The sequence below is a fragment of the Marmota monax genome, unplaced genomic scaffold (genome assembly GCF_021218885.2).
Source record: "Marmota monax isolate L192 unplaced genomic scaffold, Marmota_monax_Labrador192_F-V1.1 WCK01_AAM20220418_F8-fsc00122, whole genome shotgun sequence".
NCBI lineage: Eukaryota > Metazoa > Chordata > Mammalia > Rodentia > Sciuridae > Marmota > Marmota monax.
The window spans coordinates 1,803,658-1,821,630 of NW_026695223.1; the positions used below are offsets into that span (position 1 = coordinate 1,803,658).

The 17,973-nt window shown below is 38.2% G+C and overlaps 1 protein-coding gene across 13 annotated transcripts in view; it reads right to left on the reverse strand.

Moving 5' to 3' along the window:
• The window catches only part of Dgki (diacylglycerol kinase iota), a 428,822-nt gene that overhangs the window by 55,703 nt on the left and 355,146 nt on the right, over window positions 1-17,973 (reverse strand). For all 13 annotated transcript variants that reach the window (XM_058575765.1, XM_058575763.1, XM_058575762.1 and 10 more), the window contains 4 exons: window positions 12,856-12,925; window positions 10,666-10,706; window positions 9,652-9,779; window positions 7,145-7,267 (listed from right to left, as the gene is read on the reverse strand). In XM_058575765.1, coding sequence (XP_058431748.1) covers window positions 7,145-7,267; window positions 9,652-9,779; window positions 10,666-10,706; window positions 12,856-12,925 — 362 coding nt within the window. The remainder of the gene's footprint in view (window positions 1-7,144; window positions 7,268-9,651; window positions 9,780-10,665; window positions 10,707-12,855; window positions 12,926-17,973) is intronic.

Below are 17,973 nucleotides of genomic sequence, written 5' to 3' on the forward strand. Positions count from 1 at the left end.
TGTTAGAAATTTCCAGGAAGTTCTAGGATTCTGTTCCCTGCAGGAATTTTTGGTAGTTTCTGGTTTCCCACATACCGAGTGACCTCCCTCTCCTCTCAGAGAATATTTACAACCTCTTCAAGGACTAAATTACACTGACATAACCCAGAGCGTCCAAGGATGGCATGGGCTCCTTGATATGACCCTTCCTGTCCTCCCTATCTTACTGCTGAGCCTATCCGAAGTGCCTGTAACATCCTGTGCCCATCAGAGTTACCTCCTACTTTATCACCTGTGAAACACCAGCATCCCTCAGAGGTTCAAGTGGATCATTATTATTTTGACATATGATATCCCTGCATCAAATAAAATTATATTAAACTTTGAAATACAAAAATGCATTCCATAGCCTAGTATACATACTCAACATTTAACATGTTGTTTTGTTACAATTGCTATGTGGTTAGCACAGGTTTTATTGTAGCAATCCAAATAGACAACTAATTATTTTGGTTTGAGACAGTACACTTTTTCTAACATCCAACATTCATCCATTCATCCAAATAGACTTACTGAATACCTGCTATTCCATCTATAGTGTGATGTAGGGGGTGCAGGGCGCAATGCATAGCTTGGAACTCATATGCTTTAAAGAAGGATCCAATCAATTTTCCCACACATCCCCAATATTCCTTAAGTATGAGGAGGTAAGACTGCCAACTTTTAAAACTGAAAAAGGGAGAGCCACTTAACAGTAATCATATCTCCTGGTGTTGTAATCATTGCCCAAACTTGGAACTCATAAAAATGGAAGACCAGGATTTCCTAGCATCACTTTAAAAAAATGCATGTTTACTATTAAACCCCAGGGATCCTAGCAAGAATTTTACTTTTCTTCCACTGTCAGTCAAAACAAGATATGGTGCATAGGACACTCAACTCTCTATTTCACTAACTGAACTTGGAAATGTGACTCCATTTCCCCTGAGTAGCTTAGGGCCTCCATAATGCATTACACTTTGAGGAGCACTTATAAAAATAACAATGCAAAATATCTTATTAAATAATATGCATACATATGGGAAGACTATTATTGTATGTTTGGCTAAACAGAGGGAGTACCAGCTTGAGGGAAGGCAAGGAGAAAATGAAGAGGAAAGGAAGATCGTGTTGGCTATCCTGTGTGTTTTTCCACCGAAATGATTTTCCAAGGGGAGCAAGATTTAGACCAGTCAAAGGTGAAGCAGGGATAGGACCCAGCTATCTTGGTGAAACACATGCCAGGAACTACCCTGTTCTGACAGCACTGATTTCATCTCTAAGACACATCCCAGCAAAACCTGCATCCCACTAAGAAGATTAATTTTCTCCCTCTTATCTGATTGTGATGCTCAAAGGATATTTCCACAGTCCAAGTCATCACCCAGTAATCTGTCTTCCTGTTGAGAACTCAGAGCTTTGACAGTAAGCAAAACCGCCCTTTTTATTAGGATCAGGTCATAACCCAATGTCCTCAGGAGAAATTGGGGAAAGAAAATTGTTGAGAGCCAGAGGGAGATGAGGCTATTTCTCCCATGCTCAGCCCAGAACATCTGAGTTTTTAGAAGTAGGGAGGATTCAAGGCTATCTTCTTGATACAGTGATTCAGAATTGTAGAATGCACTAAAAAGTTCAGTTTTTCAGTTTGAAATAATATTAGGTGCTTTTGGTATCTCCAGATAATTTCTCACTTATATAGATTTCCTCAAGCACCTTCAGGTAGAGTGATGCTAAACTATCATTCACTGTTTTCAATGATCTGAGGGACATTTCCTGATAAGGGAAAGGAGATACTTATGTGTTTACATATAATGGTTGAGTAAAATATGCATTGGGTCCTTAAAAAGCCTATTTTTTCCCTTTGAGGTTATTTTAATGAATTCTTTAAATACTCATCCTTTTCATACAAAAAGTTTTAAAAGTGGATTGGAAGAAAACAAGTTCTACTTTATCTTGTTTCCAAAACACTCTTTGCAAATATCCATTTTAGCACTTGTCAGCAGAAACTACAATAATTGGTTTATAGACTAGTTCCCTTTGGATATAAGCTCTTCAAAAGGCAATAACTGCTTTTATTCAGGTTCATATCTTCAGCAACCCACAGACACTGGAGTTACCCAATACTGATTTATTCAATAAACAATTGACTGAAGAGTGCAACTGGTTTCTTAGAACTGAAACAAAATCATAAATGAAACCTCATACCTTATAGTTATATCTTGGGTAACATTATCTCTTGTTTGAGAGACTGACTCTGCTAATCATAGCAATCCATCAGCCCTGCTCAGCCGATTAGGTCACAGATACCTGCCTAGACACACGTCTGGATCCAGCGTCTGCCCCGGGGTTCTTCACTGCACTATCTCCCTATTTTCTTAGTCCAGTGGCAAAATGCTCTATTTTTATTTGTATGACAATCCTTCATTTTATTCCTTCAGGCTTAGGACTTAGGGATATCAAGAAAAGTGTGCATCTTTCAGGCAATTTTGGAGTTTTTCATAAACCACAAAATGTAAAAACTGTAAAAAAGTTATTCTATTCAGAAACTGAAGCAGTATCTCCCAGCCTTTTACCTGCCCACCCTTAACCCCCTGACTTACAAGTGAGTCTGCCCTTTTCTCAAAGAGAATTTGGAAAGAATATATCGCGCTTTCATTCAGTGTCTGTTTTCTTATCTCATGGACCCTAAAGTCACAGAAGATGGTAAAGTTCTTCCTTAGACTCAAAGAGATTTTGTCTGCTAAAATTTAATTCCCTCCTCATTCATCATCTGTCAAAATGAAATACAGTCTTGTCACAAACAGTGGTGGTACAATTAATGATAAGAGAAAACATGCTTTCAAAATCATTTTAAATAGAACTTTCTTAGGCACTCAAAACATTTAAAAAAAAAAAAAAACTTAAAGACAAATTCATTGTGGTCCTAGCAGTAAAATATAAGTTAAGCACCTCCCGCCAATTCATTTCAAAATTGGTTCTTAAAGATTGCCCTTTGCTGTGCTCACAGGTTTAGAAGACCCCAGGTATTGTGCATCCTTCTTTGGACTTCCAGTCCCTCTTGAAGGACCTGTGCGTTAGCTGGTGAGTATGAGGCATCTTCCTTAAAAATAATAATGCTTTCAAGTATAAGCAACAGCAATGCCACCAGTTGCAGTAATAATAGAAATGTAATTCATCCTTAATTCCCTCTCACTCACCCTAAAGAAGGAGAGGAGATGATCTATCTAAGAATTCAAATATTAAAACCCTAAGAAGACCCAGAGGAGCCTGAGGCAATGGTCCATCAGCATGTGGATGGGTAAGGGCAGCTGGGTGGCCATGTGACACTGAGAAAGACTGGACTGGGAAAGGCAGCAAAGGTGACTGCCATGCAATTAAAAAAAAATAGTCTTAGAAATTTGTCTCCCTGTTTCCCTTTTCCAAGAATCAATTTTTAAAATTTTGATTTTTTGGTTAGTCATTTATTTCATTGACTTTCTACTCCTTGCCACTCATTTCTCTCTTTATATCTTTCTCCCCTTGTGTTTCTTCATTCCTGACTCTAGGATTCTTCCATCAAATCGAAGGCTCTGCTTACTTGTTTGCAATAGTTTTTGACTTGATAAATAAATCTGGGGTCATGAGTCATTCTGGGAATGCCACTTCAGCCACGACCTGAAGATTCTGGTAAATAATTTGTTCAGTACTAAGAATTTAAAGTGTCCCATTTGATTTCTTCTTAGAGACTGGGTTGAAGATGTTAGAACTGAACTTCTCCTATCTCCAAGTTGACTGAGGCTTTAAGTCTGAAAGTAGCAGATGCCAATCGTGTTAAGAAAATTCTTCAGGCTAAATATATGTAAACATTGTTAAATATACTCCTGCTGGGAAGGTAAACTTTGCAATATTAAATACATTTGAAACTTCATATATACTGTGCAACACAAAAGGGCATACGCAGCAGGCTGCTGGCTGCATTGTTTAAAATAATAAAATATTAGATGTAAATACAAAAATGGAGAAACAGATTATGGCATATTTGTGCTTTAAAATTCTACATGGAATAAAATAATTTACAACCTACATATCAACATGAATGAACTTCAAAAATATGATGCTGAATAAAATAGCAAGTTCCAAAATATATACATTGTGTGACACAGGTGATGAAAAATTTTTTAAATGTAATACAAAAATAGCCATAAAAATTATGTATTTTTATACTCTTCTACATTGTGGATTAATAGAAGGACAATGCAAATATAGCAATGATGAATCAGGGTGGTCAGTGCATGAGTGCCTTTATATAATAACTTTATGCTTATATTGGTGCATATTTGATACACTTTAATGCTTTTTATTTTTATTCATTTTATTATTTTTTGTGGTGCTGGGGATTGAACCTAGGGCCTATGCATGTGAGGCATGCACTCTACCAACTGAGCTATGGCCCAGCCCTGTTTAATGCTTTTTAAATAGAAGTCTTAAACCATGAATTTTCATATCAAAACAACAAAGAATTTTTTTTTCTTGCTTCAAAATTCCTTTTCAGTTATATTTACTTTATGGTAAGTTTGCAGTTAAATATTTAATGTGCAAACAATATACTGCTATTATTGTAGGATTTTTTCCTCTATAAATGGTAAAAGGAAATGGAAACCAAAGTAAATCTTTCTGAGGCAGTGAGACTCGCAGCTGGGCAAGCTGCCCTTGCATGGTCCCTTTGGGAAGGCAGTATACTAGTGGAAAAGCATGATGTCATTTGAGCCAATCTGACCTCATTCAAATTGCACTTGCTCTTGGGTGACTAAATTAAATATTTTACCCTCTATGAGCCTCAATTTACTCATATGTTAGGCAAGGGCTAAATTTAAAAGTCGTTGAAAGAATTAAAGATAATTTCATTATGGTGAAAAGCCAGCAGGAGGTATTCCATAACAGTAGCTATTATAACATGAGGTATCTCCTTAGCTCTACTTATCTGTCTATATCAGAGATGATCTCCAAACAGACAAAAAGAGGTTCCTCCTATGGAAGTAAGGGACATACTAATAACAAAGCAAAGTTAAGAGTCAGTGCACATGTGCTGGTAAAGTACTTAGTTTAGTTTTGACCTCTTTTTTTTAGAACAAGTAAATTCAAACAACCATTTATGTGTGTATAGATCTTCAGTGAGTCTGAGATGGAGATGGAGCCCAAGATGATGGCCTGTTTGTTCTGCTGAGTGTGTGGAGACTGCATGTGAATGCTTCACTGTGACTCCTGAAAATCGACAGCTATCAATTAAAGATACACAAAAATTTAAGAGAAATCCCCAAAGGGATAATATTGGGTCCTCCATACGCAGGGATCCATGGATTCAACCCACTGAGGATAAAAATACTTGAAAATATATGTGACTAAATATGTACAGTCTTTTTTATTTTTCTTGTCAGGATTTCTCAAACAATACAGTGTAACAACAATTTATATAGCATCTATATTGTATTAGGTATTATAAGAAATCTAGAGGTGAGCTATATGCAAACACTGCACCATTTCACATAAGGAACTAGACCATCCACAGATTTGGGTAACTGTGGTAGGTCCTGGAACCCATCCCAAGTGACACGAAGGGCCAATTGTATAACCTAAATTTAAAAAATCAACATTGATTTAGACAGGGTGTTTTAAAAACTTGGGCTACCATGTACAGTGGAACATTTGTTTATGATTTGGGGGAAAAACATTTACTACTTTAGAAGTAATTCCTTCATATATCCATGTACATCAATATGTCCTATATAGAAAAATCAGGGCATAGAAAACTAGATTGAGATCATTTTCCATTTTTTTTGGAAACTGTACACTAAAACATTCAGCTGTTTTGTATGGGCTTGATTTCTATTTCTGCAGCTAATTAAACTCTAATTTTCCAATAAGCCTGCCCACAGATAGACGACCACTTTTTTTAAAAGCTATTCATGGGTGGCTGACAAGCCCTGCTTCTCAAGCGCTAATTCTGTATAAAAACAAAGTGGAGAAACACCCTGAATTGTAAGCAGTCAAAATGCCATCGGAACCAACAACATGTTTAATTAAAAAAGAAAATCTATACTAATTCATTATTTTCCCTTTACTCCCCTTCACATAAGAAAATAGGAGGTAATACCAAGGAGTAATTAAAATGAAGTCTCTTTCTGCCCTCAGGGTGTCTGAGTAGAACCTTTGCCAATAAAATAATTAGCTTCAGATTTCTCATTTTTCTCTCCTTTGTCATGCTGAAATTGCTTCCGGGTCCTCTTTTAGAAACACTGTCTTCCCCTTTCAGTTAACCCTGAGCTCCTAAGAATCTTAGCCATCTTGTTTTTCTGTCAAAAGGTGAGATTGGGTGTGACAAGGCCATTGTCACTATTTGATTAGCACCCCAAGAGGACTGGAAACCAGCCTACTTTCCTGAATTGCAGTGAACTTGATGGGGCCATTGGCCTGAAACTAAACAGTGGGTGCAAGAGGGTGTGTCTGCACTTGCACTTAGGGATAGGAGAAGGGAGGGTTCACTGAGAATCAGGTGCCAACACACTTGCAAAGCTCAAACCTGCATCCTTCTTTCCACCCAAGATCAGGTCTGAGAAGAAAGGACACCTGCTATTCTGATCTCTGAACAAATACTGTATTCGTTCGCCCACAGAGACTGCAACCACACACAGGCAGCACCTCACTTCAGGCAAAAGAGCTACTTGACAATAATATGCAGAGCAAACATGCAGAGGCTCATCTCTTGACACAAGGTCACACAGATGAAAAACTATGGGTCACCTCCCAACTATTTATTCACGATTACTCTCATGCATGTCTCCATGATGTGGTAAGCAAGAACATTCGATAAACACTGGATGCCAGTAAAGAAAACACTGGTGGAAATCGAAATATTGAGAGATCCGCATGCAGTCTCAAGGTAGCTCATGAGCAAGACAAATGGAAGTTCCTTCAGGAGCTTGAGGTCGACAAAAGTGAGCAAGGAAATAAAAGTGAGCAAGCCACAATGACACAGACATGAGACAGCTTGAGCACCACTGAAAAGGGAGTCTGTGCTAGTAGTAAATGTCACAGGGTACAAATCTCCCAACAATCACAGTGGCACCAAGGAAGATGGCCAGAGACTCACTGTAGCACACGGGAGTGGCTGAAATCTTTCATATCTGAGTCCTCGTAATGGGGAGTTATCATCCCCAGCCCACTATCACTCAGCATGCGTTTCCGCAGGGCAGGATTCCACCAGTCTGACAGCCTGGGAGAAAGAAAGGCACCAGACAGTTAAGCACTAAAAATCAGCAAGTGATTAACTCCGTCCTATCTCAGGAAGGCCCTTTTCTCCACACTGGAGAAGTGAAATCCACCTTGACTGAGAGTTTGTTTCACATTTCCATATTTCATTGACTCTTTGTTACACGAACTAATTGGAAGATTTCACCTTTTTCACAGATAAACTGAACGTCAAGATGAGATGATTTTGCTGGGCCCGGGCGGCACACGCCTGTAATCCCAGCAGCTTGGGAGGCTGAGGCAGGAGGATCATAAGTTCAAAACCAGCCTCAGCAACTTAGTGAGGCCCTGAGTGACACAGCAAGACCCTGTCTCTAAATAAAATATTTAAAAAGGGGCTGGGGATGTGGCTCAGTGGTTGAGCATCCTTGGGTTCAATTCCTGGAAACAAAAAATAAAATAAAAAATAAAAAAGATTAGGTGATTTTTACATGTGATGGGAGTCAGAAGCAATAGAGAGCCTGGCACAGAAATGCAGGTTAGAAAGTTACAAAGCCCATCCTCCTTCATTGTTCTTGGATCCTAGTTTATTTCTTGAGAACTGATAAGAAGTAAGAAAGGGGTGAGTTAGAGTTCTAGTGGATTTTCCAGCTACTTATATTTGGAGCTAAGAGGTGTAACTAAGGGAAAACCAGTATTTGGCCAGTATTTGACATGGAGAGAGTGAGAGGTCAATGCCGAGGGCAGCCTTGGCAAGGTAGCCTCACTCCTCATCAGATCACAGGTGAGCACTTGACTTTCAGGGCAGGAGGGCCCCAGATGCCAGCACCTGCCACTGTTGCATTGGGATGTAGCATCACACCTGCTTTCCCACAGCTGACAGGTTGGAGGTAGAGCCATAACACACAAAGGTAGCCTTTGGGACATCTGGGGTTACATTAGGCCATCCTCGTGCCTGTGACCTTCCCCTCAGGCCAGCACAGTTCTGGTGGCACTGACTTTCTACATGCAACTCTGGATGGTTCCACGCTGCCACATCAACCTGCTCCTGATCCCCACACACTCAGCATGTACCGTGGATATCGGCTGGCTCTGGCAGAGTAGCACACAATAAAAAATAGCAGCAATGGACCAAAATTGAAATGGAAAGCAAATTAAGTGAAGGGGGCCAACGGAGAAAGTTAACTCCGATGAACATGCCTGTTACATACTGTGAGCATGTGCACAGGCTGGTCTGCTCCCCAGGACTGTCCTCATTTCAACTCTTCAGCCCCCGTATATCAGAAAGCCCCCTCCTCTGCTTTTATTTTATTTTAATTTTTTTTAGTTGTCGATGGACCTTTATTTTATTTCTTTATACATGGTGCTGAGAATCAAACCCAGTGCCTCACACATGCTAGGCAAGTCTGCTACCACTGAGCCACAACCCCAGCACCCCTCTGCTTAACTTTTGCACTGTTGTTTCTCAAGTCTTACACTAATATCTGTTACACAAAACAGCTTCAAATAAATATTTTTGAATTGTTAAAAAATTTTGAAATCGCCTAGAAACGTTAACACTATTTTGGTAAGGCAATGTGATAAATGCCTGGGCTCTGGCATCAGAGCTGACTGAACCCCAGGTTTTCCGTGAGGTATTAAGCAAGTCACATAACCCACTAAACCTCAATTTTCTTAGTATGGATTTAAGATAATAAAAACTAAGTTGCATCATTATAAAATGATGATTGTGATTTTTAACAACATAATATTTAATCAATGTCAATCAAAGGGCCAAAAACTATTCTAAATGTTTTATCTCCATCAATTTGTTTACTCTTCAAACAACTTCTCTGAGTAGAAATAATTTTTATTACATTTCACAGATAAGAAAACAAGCACAGAGCACTTCCAATGATTAATTCACTAGAATACAGGAGGGGTGTGCTGCACAGTGTGTGGCTCTTAGTGAGAGACTGACATGTCACAGTCCTTGTTATATAATCTATGTATCTCAGCCTGGAAACAGTGGAGAAGAAGAGAATCACTGTCACATCACCTCTGTCAACTTTTTGTTTGGATAACAGACCAAATAAATGGGCATAGATGCACAGATGCAAGTACCTGTCGCTTCTAGGTCTGGTAGGATGTGTTGGTGTAATGGTTAAAAAAGGCTCAGACATGACACAAATCTAGTTGGGAATGTGCGTTCTATACAGCTACTCATAAGTCAGACTAACCACACATCAAGCTACGCCTCACTTGATAAAAAACAAAAACAAAACAAAACAAAGCAAAAACACACACCAGAAAATCTGCACCTCAGAATAGTTTGCTGGATTACAATGTCAACTTCAAAAGCAAGCCAGACCCAGAGGTCACCCTGAGGCCAGCCTGATGCTGGTGCCAATCAAGGAGAAGCTCACTCACCCTGAGGCCTGCTCTACCACCAGATCAGGCATGCCGGGGGGTGTCCCCGCCTGCTGTGACACCACCATATCTGGGTCGAGAATAAAAATCTCATCTTGGGAAATCTCCATCACGAAGTGCAAATGTTCCTAAGGAAGAAAAATGAAACTGTCAGATGACTGACAAAATGCTCACATCCATCAGCTAAACAATAACAGAACGCAGCATCCTTGGTCCTGAGGAAGAATGCAACTCCGCACACCAAGCAATCACAGTGTTTTGTCTGAAGCCTAAGCAATTGATGTTTTCCCCTGAAGCAGGCAGTGGGCAATGGGGAGAGATGAATCCCCTTGGTTCAGGATTCCCAGTTGACCAGGATCTTGTGAAGTATAACCAGAATTGGTCTTGCCTCTTCTTCCCAAATACTAACAAAGAACTGACAGCACACATGCCTCTTGGTCCAGCGTCAGTACCTGACAGCTTGGACTTCCTCTCCCAGGATGAAGTCATAGTGAAGTGGCGTGGCTGGCCACTGGTTTCAACCTGGGTTCAATACCATTTGCACATTGTTTTTTTTTTCCTGCAGAATTCAGACAGTAGGAGGACTTGTTAAGCTTGAACAGAATTTTTTTTTTTTTCCTCATTATGGAACTCTGGGGATTGATTAACTAAAACTATGTAGCCTGCATATACAATTAGGGTCTCAAACTAGTTCATCAGAAATGAGTTTAAAAGACAAATTTTGGGTTTGCAGGAGTAAAAGCACTGTGTGAAGGAAAATTTGGTATGCAGGCTGGTGATATCTACAAGCCACGTTACTCTCTATGACCATTTGCAAGGTCAAGCCTATCATTCACTCCAAAAATCATAAAATACATGAAGACAAAAGGGCCCCTGGGCTTCCACTACAAATACAACTCCAAAGTTTACAAATGTTTCAATGCTTTTGTTGGAAAAACTTATGGGACTAGCTATAAATACAGTATACAGACTTTGGAGTTTTTCAATTTTGTCAACAGGGTGAAGGAAACTTACCTGAGATCTGTCTATTCGATAAAAGCGGTCAGCAGAAGTTGCTAGGAGAAAAAGAAAAAAAGCACATAGTATTCACGTTCATCTGTGATTTGTCACCAAATTTACAGCCTTATCTTTTTCCACGGTGCCAATCAAAACCTTTGAATTTCGGTCATGCTAGATACTTGGTCACTCCCTAAATCTATTAAGAAAAACTCAGCACTTAGCCACTGCTGTTCCAATGCTTAGGGATTCCTTCCCCATCACATCTGCCATCTAACTCTTCCTTGTCTTTTAAGGAACAACTCAAATGTTTCTACTTCTAGGATACTTTCCTCTATTCACTCCACTACCCTGGAAAGAATTTATTGCTACTACCTCTATGCACATTTATATTTTATTTAAACTTGTTATACAGATGAATTTCACATATAACTATGAGAATAAGATACGTAGCTAGCTTCTTTAAAGGTTTCTGTTTCATTTGTTCTTTTATGTCTTTAGAATTTTTATAAGACCTTAAACAGAGCTTTATTACATAAAGAAAGCCAGAAAAACAAACAAACAAACAAACAAAAAACAACCCCAGACTTCCTAAGGAAGGGCTTGAATGAAGATGCAGCCAGGAAACACAGCTGACCTTAAAGCCATCACATAACTTTCAAACTGCGTCCTTAGAGGCCTATCTGAAGGAAACAAACAGACAAAGTAGATAGAGATATGGATGTGGTATAGATGGCGATATAGATCATTCTCTAAGAGGTATTAAGGTGCATCTGTGGTTTAAGAAAAAAAACACAAAAGTACATATTTTGAGTGCCTAGAAATTATTTTGAATATTCCTAATATTAAAAGAAAATTGTTTCTCCTCCCTTAAATCCAAGAATTCACATATTACAGATGTTTTACAAAAAAGAAAAAAGAAAGAAAGAAAAAATAGAGAAAAACTCAAAAGCACAAATTATCATTTAAAAATCACAAACTTTTAAGAGTAGCTTTTCTCCAAATAAAACTAAGTTTTATTTGGTTTTCTTAGTTAAGAACTAAGATAATCAAGGTCATTGCTCTTTATAATGTAAGACTAGAGTAAAATCTGTCTCTAAAATGACTTACTCTACTTTGTTCTTACCCATGATTTCAGGCATGATTTTAACAATTAGTTAACCATTAAAAGGTTTTCAATGAAACTCTTTATAGAGTAAAGAAATATCTAGATTAAAACCATTATCAAAACCATTATCCACCAAGACTATACATAGAACATAACATTTTTATAATAACATAAGTACTTTCATAATTTTCTTCAAATTGAGATGTTCCTCTGTTAATTCAGGAGCAACAAATGATTGTGCTTCTCACTGCTGTGGAATAAAAAGGAGTTGGAGGGAGTCCGTGGAGGCAGCTGATGAGCATTAGTGAAAATCTGCATCCCGATTACATACATGAGCCCACCTTCCTAGCCATTGTAATTCACACACATTGTCACTCTTACCTATACCTATGTCCTCTCAGATAAATAAGAGAGGTCTACAGTGAAAACCATGTCTCCATATAGACACCAGAGAGACCGGGTGGTAGAAATGTTGGGTAGTATATAAATAACAATGTGTAGAGTTAAGAATGTATTTCAGTACAAATGACTGGATAAAAAGATGGGATTAGGATGTATCTATAAAAGTGAGAAAATCTTGAGATGGAAAATGGACTCATTAAACAATCCCCAACATGCATGCAATCTGTCATGCTCACTACAGCAGATGTGAGTGCAACTGAAATTTTGTATCCTTGTTACAAAAATGTATACATTAAAATAAAATGATTGTCTCATAAAAATATCATGGAAGCTCCGTGACATGCAAATAATATAGAAATCAGTTCCCATCTTGTGCATGTAGAATCTACCCACTGGCCTGAATCAATTTAAGGGAGGCCCTCAGCAGTTATAGCTAAAGTGGAGTGATAAAAGAAAAACGTTAGCTTGAGCAATGTGATACTGAGTTCCACCAGCTGTTAACCAAGCATTTGGAGGAAGTAACTTAGGCAGAGGTGCTGTGGCATCAGCAAGCCACCTCATTTGAGATGCAAATACCAATTGTGGTCCCAGAAAAGCTTTTGGAATGATCTTTGGAAAACTAGTCCTTCTATCAATCCACGCCCAGCCCTGCTGGCTCCAACCCCCTCCAGTCCCTGGTGAAGAAAAGCCACACTCACCATCTAGGAAGCACCACCGAGGGGACAGCCTCTGAGCCGAGAGTGCCCTGGGGAAGGAGGTTTCATGGTCCTGGAAAGAGATACACATGCCCGTGGCCCCAAGTGAATTCCCCAAGGGGCTTCCTCCCCTAACAATTTTGCCACATCACCCTCTTCTAGAAGTACCCACCCTTTCCTGAACAAAGGAATGGTGAGAAGATCAAAGTAGGTTCTACCAGAAACAGAAACAGAAACATGACTTTGCTTTGAGATTATTATTTGTTTTTTTACATGGAGCTTCTTAGAACAACTCCCACATAAAACTTGCAGAGATACTCGATTGTTACCCTACATATTCATGAACTAACTTGAGACACTGACTGGCTTCTGGTCTTTTCTTTCCTTTTGTGAAGCTGAGGAGCTCCACATAGGTTTAACATGGGCATATCGTAGAAGAAAACTGAACTGTATCCACTGTTCAGATGGGACTTAGAAGTATGTAGGAAGCTCAAGAAGCCTTGGAACTCACAGAGTATCTATTACAAAGAAAAATCAAGCTCCTATGTCAAGGTCATCACTAACCTCATCAGTATCTTGGGATGAGCCTCCTTCTTTCTTTCAAATTTTATTTCTATAACATTACTAATATCTACTTCTTAAACTCATCTTTGGTTTGCAATGGTTCTCCCTCTAAAAACTCAATGACCCTCAACTTGATAATTTTCTAAACCTCTCCTTTCTTGCTCCATCAAACTCCTGAAGCATGTGTTTAGTGTCTCCCACCTCTGACTTCCAGTTGCCCACTTTGACTATGATCTCTAGAAGTCCAGCTTTCAGAAATCTTCCAAGAGATCGAAAAGACCAGCTTTCTGCCCTGAGTTAACACTACTCTCAATCTTAAAACTTCCTTGGAATCTCCAAAGCTTTTACTTCTTATGAGTAACTAAGAATAAACTAGCAGAACAGACTAGTGAACTGGCAGATTGAAAATTGAAAGGATTATGTCCTTATGGTGACAAACTTTCAAACATTAAACAATTCCTACTAACAGAAGGTCACAAATGATACCTGATGGATAAAAGTGCTTTTGGGTTCACAGGACATGATTTGGAGCCTTCTAGCTCTGGTTCATAGTGAAACTGAAATCACTGAGGGACAAGAGATAACTGTGGGAAGCCAGGTCTCTGTGGGGAAGACACCTGGGACTTGACCCCTAATGACCCCCATTAGGGGTTTGAGATATTCAAATACGGGGAACATCCCTGGAGGATAGCTATGCTACCAGCAATGTCAACTTGACAGAGGAAGCATAGGTGTGCTTGACCTTGTGTGTACAGAGGAGACAGGAGAAGCAAACAGGAATAGCATGGAGAACAGACTACGTTGACTCCTAGGGGTTAGTCATTACTCCTGCTGCCTCACTTGATCCTCAGGCAAAGCCTAGAACTAAATCAATGGTTCTCAAAGTGTGCACCATGGATCAGTAGCATCACCTAGGAACTTGTTAGAAATACAGATTCCCAGGACTCACCCCAGGTCTACAGAAACTCTGGGGTGGAATCCAGTGATCTGTTGTAGCAAACCTTTCAGATGAGTCTGATATTTGCTAAAGAACCATGGAACTAAAGCTATCAGGACTAAAAGGGGAAGACACCTGGGACTTGACTAAAAGAGGTTCATACCAGAAATTCTGAGTATACAGTTTTTAAATATTAATGATTCTGTGAATTAATTAATTAATTGATAGAGGAATAAATGGCCTCATTCAGGACTGATACCAAAATTTATATTGTAGATACAGAATTAAGATAGCTCTGGAAACAAATAGAGCTTCTTTTTTGCACTGGCTTTGTCAATCTGATGGTTGAGCTAAATGAAATCTTGACATGTACTCAATACTTATGTTTATGAAAATTATATTTAACATTCTGAGAATTATATTTTGACAAATGTGATATCTCACTTTAATGGAACTTACATTTCTCAATGCATTTTTACAAAATGTGTAAAGCTACTGACATCTCAGTTTTGTGAGAAATGTAATTATAGACAAAAAAAATGAAATCGATTTGAAATGTTTAGTGGCAATTATGAAAGCTAATAAATAAAGATATTAAACAGAAACATGGTTGTCTTCTCAACCTTAAACACCAAGGACACTTTCTGAATTTTGATATTAAATATCAGAGAACACCATAAAAACATACCTGAATTTCTACAAGTAAAAATCAACTGAAATACTATACAAATATTTGATCTATCATTTTAAAAATGTAAAGAAACATAATGTTATCACCAGGACATTCATATTAGAGAAAATTTGATACTCTTCCCTCTAATTAGCAAAACACATATTGATAAACTACCTCAGCCACATGACTAGTTTATCACACTTTTAAAGAAATGTTGATGTAGGAAAGACAGTGGAATGAATGTGACATAAGTTTTCTATGTACATGTATGAATCACCACAGTGAGTCTCCACATCATGTACAACCAAAAGACTGGGATCCTAATTAGAATAAGATATACTCCGTGTTTGTATAAATATGTCAAAATATACTCTACTGTCATGTATAACTAAAAACAACAAATTTTTTAAAAAGAAGAAGAAGCATGGATATAAATATATGCCTTTTCATGTGTAGGTGTCTGTATGTCCGAAGAGTTTTATGCACATGCCTGACTGTGTTTATTTTGCTTATTTTTGTTCACTGGTTTATTCTATATAATTGCAGACCAACTTTTTCTTTAATCATTCAAATGTTCCCTTGGGCTTTTATCATGAATATCAGTGACTGCTACACTGTGGATGAACATTTTTTAATATTGTCACAGACCTAGTCTATGCTCTGAAATGGATTTTTCTGTAGTTGTCCTCTAATAGTAGCATAATTCTTGACATTCAACTGCTTAGCAATAAAAGGTGGTCAACTTCCACCTCCAACTAGAGTGCTGTTTAATAGTTGGTCAAAGGATGTGATCAGCTCAACAAATTAGAATTATGGTCTTTTCTCCATTTCCTTTAGTTTCAAATTGGTAGAAGGTTTTAAAAATCATCAAAATGAAGATTAACTGAAGATAAAATACAATGCAACGTACAGAATGTAAGGAGCATTCATGCAAACTGAGAATATGGAGACAGAATCATTCAAAATCTCATACAGTATTTACTCTGCAATTTGACACAGCATTTGATATCACTCAATGACCTTCAGAAGGTTTTGTCTAAAGGGATTTTACCACTTTGCTTGATGAAAACACATCAGTGCCATACAGATCTTCCAAATATTTCAATGGCTTTTTGAACAGGTTCAACAATTCTTGAACCCTGAAATTTTATATTAAATTTGGTTGACTATGTGCACATGCATTTTTCTGGAGAGAGACAACCTGCTTCTATAGGTCATCAAAGTGATCTGACATTCCCAAGAGGTTAAAAAGCTAGTAATTTAAACAATCCAAAATTTGGGTCAAAAGAAATTCAACAAAATAAGAGGATTCGAATCAGTAAATTGCCTTGACAATATCTAAAGACTCAAAAGCATAGGAATCTCTGCTTCAAAAATTCTTGGTGACTGAAATACCAAACAGCAGCTCTCTGAGTTTGTGGGTACTCTTGATAGTGGGCAAGTCGGATAATTATAAAAGACACAATGGACATTTTGCTTATTTCTATCCATGGTCTATCCCAAACATTTGTTCTCAGTGTCTTGAGTTCTAGCTCTACTCATTTTTTAATAGACATTTTGAGCTTTGTATAGTCTTAATAACTGAAATAAATAAGATTATTAATTAAAATCACAGAAATCTTGATTTCAAATGTTAATTTTATTGAAGGGAAAGGATAATTTCTTGCTGAACTGAAGATTAAACTGCAATTTTGGAGGTTGGTAAGGAAGCTCAAATAGACCTAACTTTTCTAAAATGCTACCTAAAAGGGGTTTGCATCCTCATTCTCCTTCTTAGAAGCTCTTTCCACCTTTTATGTTAAAAAAAAAAAATTGAGCTTGTGAGAGGATGGCTGTAACATAATGAGGTCCTATATTAAAAGTCACTTGAAATCTGAAGAAAATATAATTAATATCTGGGTAGATTTATAATGTGATTAAACTAATTTTTTCATATAGAAGAAGCTACACAAAAGCAGCAAAATCTCAACAGAATTCTGCCCTTGTACCTAATCCATACACATATATGCAGATAAATAGACCCTGGGACACTGAAAGCAGAGATTTTCCTGAAATAAGTGTAGAAATGGTATTTCCATGTAGCAGATAGACAAAATGTAAGACATACCTACAATATATACCAATGATATATAAAATTTAAAAAAGGCAAGGAAATCTAACTACCTTAGCCCACATGGGTGCTGGGACTTCATCTGAAAGACCTAAGGGAGAAGAGGAGGTAAAAGGCAAGCTTGGGCCAGATCTGGTGTGGCTCTGTGGTGGCTGTGGTTATTGGATTTCTTTTGATTTGAAAAACTGGGTAAAATTTACCTACAGTGAAGAAGTCTGCTTTGGAAAACTAAAATTTTTGTAGGATAAGATCATCGTCATAAGAGGCAAAAATTGGCATGACAAAAACAAATGTACCTATCTTGGGATATTTAAATATCACATGGAAGACAGACCTCTGAGGGGGGAAGAAGAATAAGCCATGACATTGTAAATGATCCAGTCTGGCTAAACAGCAAGGACAGAGGTGGTGGAAATCAGATTGATCTCCAGGAGCACCAGCTTTGAGGGTCACAACTATCCTAGTCCTACCAGGTAGCAGCTCTGAGGATCTACGGAGGTTTCTTATCTAATCTGTCCCTGGACCATCTCATCCGTAAAATAGCTATAACAGTATCTATTGTACAGGATTCTATTGGGGAATAAATGAACCAAAATGAACAATGTTTACTTTATTTGCTGTTTCTTACCAATACGCTGACACAGATATTCTAGACAAGTAATTCTGGGGCAGCTGACACACAAAGATGCTACCTAACACAACTGTGACCCTTGGTCACATGAAGAGCTTATGAGACACACACCATATTCCGGAGCACCTCATTTAGTTGGTGCTACCCCAGCACAACACGGTTTTATCCATACCACATTTGCACTCAGATTCTGGGTTTCAGAGAAA